At 36.2% G+C, this 9,220-nt stretch overlaps 2 protein-coding genes across 7 annotated transcripts in view; one reads left to right on the top strand and one right to left on the bottom strand.

The window, feature by feature from the left end:
- Positions 1-2,874: 2,874 nt before the first annotated feature.
- On the bottom strand, positions 2,875-3,516 carry LOC110022687. The gene has a single exon (XM_020721762.1). The coding sequence runs from the start codon at positions 3,332-3,334 to the stop codon at positions 3,041-3,043; it is 294 nt and encodes a 97-aa protein (XP_020577421.1). The 5' UTR covers positions 3,335-3,516; the 3' UTR covers positions 2,875-3,040.
- A 1,870-nt stretch (positions 3,517-5,386) lies between these two features.
- The window catches only part of LOC110022680 (pentatricopeptide repeat-containing protein At1g74630), an 8,192-nt gene continuing 4,358 nt past the window's right edge, over positions 5,387-9,220 (top strand). For 4 of the 6 annotated variants that reach the window (XM_020721752.1, XM_020721751.1, XM_020721750.1 and 1 more), the window contains exon 1: positions 5,387-7,397. In XM_020721752.1, the coding sequence (XP_020577411.1) occupies positions 5,388-7,316 (1,929 nt within the window). In that variant the 5' untranslated portion in view covers position 5,387 and the 3' untranslated portion in view covers positions 7,317-7,397. Of the gene's footprint in view, positions 7,398-7,575; positions 7,638-9,220 lie in introns of all 6 variants that reach the window. The other 2 variants (XM_020721753.1, XM_020721754.1) reach the window with 1 other exon arrangement.

Raw genomic sequence — 9,220 nt, 5'->3', positions numbered from 1 at the left:
CAAAAAATCATGAAAGGGGTCAATCAAATATCATATGAAGTGTTAGAACAGTGCTCTGTTAAAACAAAAAAAAAATATGAGTACAACATGATTGTATTGGACAAAAAATAAAATAAGTGGTCAATCAATTATCAAATCTTGTTTCAGAACATTGTTTTACTTAAAAAAAAAACATGAGTAGAACATAGTTGTACTGAATAAAAATTAAAATAGTTGGGCAATCAAATATCTAATCATGCTTCATAAAATGATTTTACAACAACAACAACAACAACAACAAAGCCTTACTCCCACTACTTGGGGTCGGCTACATGAATCATTTTTCTCCATTGTGTCATATTTAGTGTCATGTTTTCATTTAGTTCTAGTAAATTAAGATCATATGTCATTATTTTTTTCCGACAAGTTTTATGCTGGCTGTCAACTACCTAACACAACCCTCCAATTTTCGCATCCGGGCTTGTGACCGACAACGGCAGTGTTTCATAAAATGATTTTATTCTTAAAAATATGAGTACAATATGATTGTACTAGACAAAAAATCAAACAGTTGGGCAATCAAATATCTAATCATGCTTCATAAAATAATTTTTCTTCTAAAAAATATGAGTGCAATATTGTCTTGCTAGACAAAGAATCATCTAGGAGGTCAATAAAATATCGAATCGAGCTTCAAAATATTGCTCTATTAAAATATATATATATAACAACATGGTTGTTCTTGACAAAAAAATCAAATATGTTCTATAAAAAGATGAGCACAACATGGTTGCATTAGACAAAAAATGAACTATGAGGTCAATCAAATGTCCAATCAAACTTCAAAACATTATTATAAAAAAATATGAGTACAATATGGTTGCTTGATAAAAAATAAAACAGGTGGTCAATCAATTATCAAAACTTGGTTCAGAATATTGTTTTACTATGAAAAAAAAATATGAGTACAATATGATTATTCTGAACAAAAAATCATCCAGGTGGTCAATCAAGTATCTAAATATACTTCATAAAATTATTTTATATCAGGAAAAAAATGGTTGTACTGGAAAAGAATCACCCATGAAGTTTATCGAAAATCAATTCAAGCTTCAAAATATTGCGCCACTCTAGAAAAACCTAGTACAATATGGTTGTATAAAAAAAAATTGAACAAATGATTAATTAGATATTAAAGCCTACTTCAGAACATTGATTTACTCTAAAAACATACGAAGACAATATGATTGTATTCGATAAAAATTCATCTAGATAATCAATTAAAAGTTGAATTATACTCTATAACATTATTTTACTCTAAAAATACATGAGTACAAAATAAAAAAAAATTATCTATCTTGCATTATTTATCTCCCTAGAAGAATGATATAGAACATGACATGGGTTATCTGGTAAGTACGAATAAATAAATTTTTATTTGTTGTGATAAAAGACATCACAAGAAGAAGATGACTACTGTATTTACGACAAAATCGATTATTAAAATTTAAGTAGTTTGAAGTAGGGCTGTCAAAAAAGCTCGTTGTTCGTGAACAATTCGTGTTCAGTTCGTCAATGAATTTGTGTTCGATTCGTTCGATAAGTAAACGCGACGAACGTGAATAATTTTTTTTTTCCGTTCGGTTAGTTAAACGAACCAAACACGAACAGTGATGCGTTCATTCGTGCTCGAATCGTTATTGTTCGAAATATAAAATAATTTAAAATAATCATATATAAAAATTTATGATATTTAAAAAAAATAAATTTTATAAATTATAATATATAATAAGTTAATAATAATAATATATTAATACACTATATTAGTAATATATTAATATATATATATTATATTTATATAATATAAGTTATATAATTAATATAATATATTATTTATATATATTAATATTAGGGATGTCAAACTGGCTCGTGTTCGGCTCATGTTCGACTCGTTCGTTAAGAAACAAACACGAACAGAAAAAAAATAGATGTAAAATGTTGGATTTGAATCATTGAACACGAGTTTATTTCAAACAAACTAAATTTCAAACGAACTGAACACGAACACAAGCTTTGTTCGTTTGTGTTTGGTTCTTTTACACCTTTAGTTTGAAGAGTAGAAATGAGTAAACGAAATGCATGAATATTTGAAAACTCCTGTACTACGGTTTGCAAATGCTTGTGTCTTTTGATTTGTAACACAAAATGTTGAAGGCGACAGAAAGAAAAAGATGAAACTCTAAAATTAAACCCTAAAAGAAGAAATTAAGACAATTTTGAAGCGGCATAAAAGATTTTCAAACACAAGCTACACGCTTTACACATCAATCAATGTGGGTCGGGTCGGGCTTCCTCATTTCTTAGACGAGAAAATAATATTTTGCAGAATCTCACATGACAAATTTCAATTAGAGTTTGGGCGTAACTTTACATCCACCATAATATTTTCTTCTGACCCAAAGTTATCCAGGCGAAGGTAAATTTTATCCTGACCCAGACTTGTCCCTGCGAAGCAATGTCTGAAATTGGACAAGAATCATAACATTTCAGAGAAAAAAATAGAAGAGAGAACAAGCATTAAGGTTGTTTATTCCCCAACACTTTTCCAACAACAACAAAATCTCTCCCGTTTGAAGTACACTGGTGCTCATTCCATGCAAAGGTCTAAGTGTTTCTTCTAGGGGTCAAAAAAGAGATTTTTAGTTGGAGTGCTGGATTGAGCAATGTGTAGGGCATGAACAACCTTTTCTCGACGCCGAAGAGGACGTAATTCTTATGAAGTAAATTTTGTACATATAAGTTGATTTATGGAGTATTTCTTTTTTAAATATTTTTGTATGCAAATCAAGATAACTGTAAATCTCATTGAGTGAGAAGGCTTATGGGTAGCAACATGCGCTGGAAAGATTGATCCAAAATACTTGCAGTGGTAATTCTTCTTAGAGAGATTAATATTTTTATTTAAACATGATAAATACATTAAAATTAAGAAAATAAACCAAATCCTAAATCTAATGAAGTCCCATTATTGAATTTTCTACAGTCACTCGTAATCGACTGCTTAATTTGGACCCCAGCAGCTCAAGTACATGACTTTTCTGAAAGAATCCTCTGCTCTCTTAGTTTGTTCTGCTTTGCTAACCAAGCCTCTGCTTCCAACCATCAAAGAAGAAGAAGAAGAAGAAGAAGAAGGTGTTTTTCTTGTCTGTGAAAAAGAACCCATTTCTTTTGTTGCCTTTTGGTGCAGAGACCTCATAGCATAGTTCCATCTGCAAAGACCGGCTTGATCTTTCAGTGTTTCCACAGCGCTAATGCTGGCCGCCACAATCCAAGAAGCTCTGCTCGCTGAAGCCATGGCTGCTGCTCACTTGGATTGTTTGAGGAAAAGGAGGTAGAGTAAGAAGAAGAAGAGGAAGAAGGCTGTTGTTGCTCGATTGCTTGCTCAGTTCGTTTGGTTGATAGGAAGAAGGGGTCAGGAATTGATTTATTTATAAAAGCCCGAGATTTGGGCAGGAGAACAACCAGAAGGACAAAGTTGCTGCTGGTTTTGAGAGTATACTCTGGTTCTATAAACCAACGGCGGCTTGCAGTCCGTCCCAACAACTTTTTCTTTAAAATAATTTGACATGAAGTTGGATAAACAAATCCTGAAGACCGTGGGACCAAATTCCTCCTTATTTCACAACTACAGTGAAATGATAAGCACTAGAATGATTAAATTATCTGAATCCGGACTCTGTGATTAAATAAAATTGATTTTGCCTATTGGGCAAATGAGGAGCCCGCGGATACCGGAGGGGTACGTGGTTTTATCAATCTCGCTCCAGCTGGTTTAATAAAAATAACTGTGTTTATAATGCTAACTTCGCCTTCACTACACCCCAATTGATTCCCGCACAATATCAATTTCTGCAAGACTGTCTCCATAATGTTCTCGGTAGGCCAGTCATCCCAATACTACACTTTCAGACTGTTCTTGTGATTCCTCGATTACAATCCAAGAAATTGCGATATCTAACATTGAATATGGCCAAAAATTCCAAATTTAGACTAGAAAGGGGCTTTTACATTCCTACCAAGTACCACCTAATTCCTTTTTAAGAATATATCAACCATCCGAATTTCAATTTTTTGCATTTAGACCATCGGTTTCCAATATTTTTGACATAAATTGAGTGGCTTGTAAGTAAAAATTAAAATTTTTGTGATTGATATGTTAATACAGAGGAATAGGGTAGTAGGTATGTAACTCTCCAAAATAAATAGTACCAAATTATCTACTTCATAAAATAATAAAAAAGCCGAACGAACAAAATGAAAGTCTTCATCACAAATTTTCTTGATTTCATTATTTCAAATTTTTTTTACATTTTCTTCTTAAGTGTTGATATCCTTATTTCAACAATTTGAAAAAGTAATTGGCATTACTATTGTGTTTCTAGTAACAACCATCAGATAAGGCGAGGCAATCTGACGGTCTAGACCAAAAGTTGAGTATTCATAAAGTCGACTGATTGAAGAACTACCATTCGACTAGCAAACAACCAACTGAAAGAATGACGATCGATAGAAGATCCACATAGGTTGACTGAGAATAAAGGTTGTGTGCTGAACGCAATCTCACAAGCATCAAGACGAGGCTCTCTCAACACTTCTCAAAGATCACCAAGAAACAAAACATGACATTCGATCATGCTAAGGTTGATCAAATAATTCACACAAAGCCAACCACCTTCCGAGGAGAAAAACCGACCGACACCAATGTAATATTGTAGACTAACGCCGGCTTGGTCAACAGACTAAACAGTCTGTCGACTGAGAGTTCCAAGAATATCAAAAGATGACTAAATCAGTTACGAATAAGAAAAAGCTTGACAAAAGATAATATTGTTCTATGATCCCCTTATAATAATTTTTCTAGCCATTTGACCAGACGATCCATGTTGATCCTTCTCAATCATAGATTTTTTTTAATGATTTAGGTTCCTTAATAACCTCAAAATCAAGCCATATTAGAGTCATTGGATTCCTTTAGTTGAGACACTCAATTCGATTATAAATTTGTCAATTTTGGAAATCATTTGACAATTTAATTGATGATTCAATGCATCTAATTATGCTTCAATGGTTTGATCCCGGGTTAATTGAACCTGCATTGAACCAACTTAAACATCATTGGATTCATCAGTCGAGACAGTCACTTTGCTTTTAAACATGTTAAAATTATCACTCAATGATATTGAATTTGAATTTGGAAGGTTTCTTATAAAAAAAAAAAAAAGCCAATGATAACAGGAATTCGATGATGGAATTTGAACATTGATTAAAATTGAATGATATGCTAAGTTTAATTTTTGCACCCTTAAAGAAATTGCTAGGGGATGGCCTGGTTTTTGTGGCTCTAGAACATGAGCAGCACCCTCCAACTGCAATGCCTCTATTTGCTGGAACAATGCAAGTCCGTGCTCCATCTCAAGCAAGCCCACGCCTTTGCCTCCAAGACCGGCGCCGACTCCGGCATCCTATTCACCGGAAAATTCCTGCTACTTGCAGCTGTCACCCTCTCTGATGGTCTCGAATATGCTCTCCACTTCCTTGCCCAATTCCCTATCCCTGACACTTTCATGTTCAACACCGTGATCCGTGGTCTCGCCGAGTCGCCTCAACCGTACCACTCCTTCATCACGTATGCCGACATGATGCGGCACTCACTAGCCCCAGACAGCTTCTCCTTCGCCTTTCTCCTTAAGGCTGCCGCGAACTCCAGGTCTCTATTCGCCGGCACTCAGCTCCATTCCCACTCCATTCATTACGGCCTCGATGCCCATCTCTATGTGGCAACAACGATGGTCAGTTTGTACGCGGAATGCGGCTGCATCGTTTCTGCAGAGAAGGTGTTCGGCGAACTGTCTCATCCAAACGCTGTGGCGTGGAATGCTATGGCGACGGCATATTTCCGCTCGGGAGATGTAGCTGGCGCAGGTCGAGTGTTTGAACAAATGCCTGTGAGGAATCTCACTTCTTGGAATCTTATGCTTGCAGGGTATATGAAAGTTGGCGAGCTTGGGGAGGCTCGAATGTTGTTTGGGGAGATGGATCGGAAGGATCAGGTTTCTTGGAGCACCATGATTGTGGGCTTTGCTAGTCATGGCTATTTTCAGGAAGCTTTTGGCCTTTTTAGGGACTTAATGAGGGATGGGATAATGCCGAATGAGGTGAGTTTGACCGGTGTCCTATCGGCGTGCGCACAGACAGGGGCATTTGAATCTGGGAAGATTCTTCACGGGCTTATTGAGAAGACAGGGATGAATTTCATCATGGCCGTGTCAAATGCACTTCTTGACATGTATGCGAGGTGTGGGAAGATCGATATGTCAAAGCAGGTCTTCTATTGTGAGATGGAGCAGAAGAACGTTGTTTCCTGGACATCGATGATTGCTGCATTGGCAATGCAGGGTCACGGAGAAGAAGCAGTTGAACTCTTTCATAAAATGACTAAGTCGAGAATTAAACCTGATTGGATAACCTTTGTCGCAGTCCTCTATGCCTGCAGCCACTCCGGTTTGGTTGAGCAAGGTTTTGAGCTTTTTCAAAGAATGGGTGATGAATATGGTGTCTTGCCATCAGTAGAGCACTACGGTTGCATTGTTGATCTCTATGGCAGAGCAGGTATGTTAGAGAAGGCTTATGAGTTTGCAAAACATATGCCAATAAAACCAAATTCTATCATTTGGAGAACCCTGCTTGGGGCTTGCAGCATCCATGGCAACGTCAGGTTAGCAGAGGATGTAAAAATGAGACTTGAAGAGCTTGAACCAAATGATTCTAGCGACTATGTTTTGCTTTCGAATGTTTATGCCAAGGCTGCTAAATGGAATGATGTTATTGATGTTAGAAAGTCTATGAGCGAGAAAAGCATGGGGAAAGATCCTGGATGGAGTGCAGTTGAGGTGAATAAGGTCATTTATAGCTTTGTTGCTAGCGATGTGCGGAGCAATGTGTGTCAAGAGGCTTTGATGAAGCTCGAAGAGATTATGTCTAGGGTTCGGATGGAGGGGTATTTACCGCAGGTTGCAAATGTCTTACATGACATTGAAGAGGAGGAGAAGGAAAATGCGATTGTGAGGCACAGCGAGAAGCTTGCAGTGGCATTTGGAATAGCAAGAATGGGTGAAGAGGAGGTCATAAGAATAGTGAAAAATTTAAGAGTTTGCAGGGATTGCCATGATGTGATGAAGTTGATTTCAAAGGCTTTCAAGAGAGAAATATTGTTGAGGGATCGCAATCGATTCCATTGTTTTAGAGAGGGATTATGCTCATGTAGGGACTTTTGGTGACTAAAGATTTTTGAATGAAGTAAAAACCATTAAGGCATCTTCATGAAACATGGATGAAGATTCGACGCACAAGAAGAAAAGGTAAAACAACATAAATTGATTTGAAGCTTTCTTACAATGACTAGTATTCAAGTAATCTCGATCTGGATCTTCATAAATTGTCATATAATTCAACAGGTTAATTTTTTGCTTTTTGGATATTGTAATGTGTTGTTCTAAATTGAGTTTCTGATTTATTTTGTCATTTGCTGATCTCAAGATGCTTAACATGTTGCGTTAAAGGTGCCATTTGAACCGGCTTCGTCATATGCATCTTTGCAGGTATTAAATTGTGCAAGTTTATTTTATCTCTAACAATATTATGCATAGTTCATGGAACTATGCTAGATTCTGACAGAAATGCCAACATTCTTGTTGTAAAGAAACCATCACTCCTAAAATTTATGAACAACTTGAACCAAGCCTAATTCTTTTTTGAAGTTTCTAGATGTTTCTCAGGGTCGCCTTTTCAATATAAGTTGACAGCTGATTTAAGATATATTTTCTTACTGATCTTTGATAAATTTAAAGTTTGAAAGCCACCGAAGAATGTTTTAGATGTTTAATTAGGTGGAAGGTTTTGTTTGTCTGCTGCAATGAAAATTTCCACGTTGATACAATAAGTGCATGCATATTCTAGCAAACGTTTTCTATTCAATTAACTTTCTACAGCTTAGGAACCTTGTGAGCTGTACTATTTCCATGGAGCTTTTCTGGGGATGTCCATCGTTGACATTTAAGTCTTATGTTTATCACACAACCTAATCTCTTGATGTTTTTCAAAATTTAGGCCGTGGTTGACAAAATTTAATCATCATAGTAATCATCATAGCATCACTGTTATTAAAAGCATGCTTTAGGAGCGAAGTGAAGCAACACGCTTCATGCATATTGCTTGCCTATGAAGAGTAAATTCATAGTAAAACACAAACGTTATGCTGCTTTGCCGCATCGCTCCATAGACGTGCTCAGTTCCCGCTTAGAAAATCTTGGATTAAATTCCATGGTTTGGTTTAGCATCTTCCACAATAACTTACACATGAGTGCTCACTTTTCTTGCTAGTTCTAATAATTGTGAATTTAGTGCTAATGGTTCTTCGTTCTATTCCTTGGGAACTAGTTGCTTTTTTATACGGTTATAATTTGTGAAGGTTGTTGCTTCTTTCTCACAAGTTTTTTTTTTTTCTAAAATGTTTTTCTATGTATCATCCGTTTGCTTCTCGATGCCTCATCTTCACTCTCTTTTTCACACTTCTTTCGTCTCTTCGCCTCTAACTAGTCTACCAATCTCGTAGGTATTCTTGATTTTTTAAATATATTTTGTCACTTAATTCATTATCATCAAAAAATGTCTAGTAAACACGCTCAAGATATAAAACGTTACAACAGAAAAATAGATAAAAGAGAGTATAGTAGAGAACAATAAAGAGTGCGTAACCTTTTTATTTTAAGGCCTATTTATAGCTATAGAGTCATGGTTTTACGAGAGTACAGATCAACCCCCTAATCATTAATTTTTTGAGGGGCTTTTTGGTATATTCAAGAAATAAGACAAAACTGGTGAGAAGCTTGCCGGTCGTTTGTTTCACGTTCCTTCGTCAGCATCTGATCCGTTGTAGAGCCATTGGCAAAGCTAGCCATCATCTGGGGTCCTATGGCATGTCTTGAAGACAGGTGTCCTATTTGTCTGGGAATCGAAGAGTTTTGTATCGTCGATTGCTGGGGATATCCGTCGGTCGTTTGAAAACCGTTCGTCGTTAGTGGTTGCGGACGATCGGTGATGCGGTCGGCCACTCATTTATTTTGAGCCGTTCGTTTTTCTTGAGATTCATGCCGGCATATTTTTGGTATATTTTATATATATA

This window comes from Phalaenopsis equestris, unplaced genomic scaffold (assembly GCF_001263595.1).
Source record: "Phalaenopsis equestris unplaced genomic scaffold, ASM126359v1 Scaffold000202, whole genome shotgun sequence".
Lineage (NCBI taxonomy): Eukaryota > Viridiplantae > Streptophyta > Magnoliopsida > Asparagales > Orchidaceae > Phalaenopsis > Phalaenopsis equestris.
This window is presented reverse-complemented; position numbering and strand designations above follow the sequence as displayed.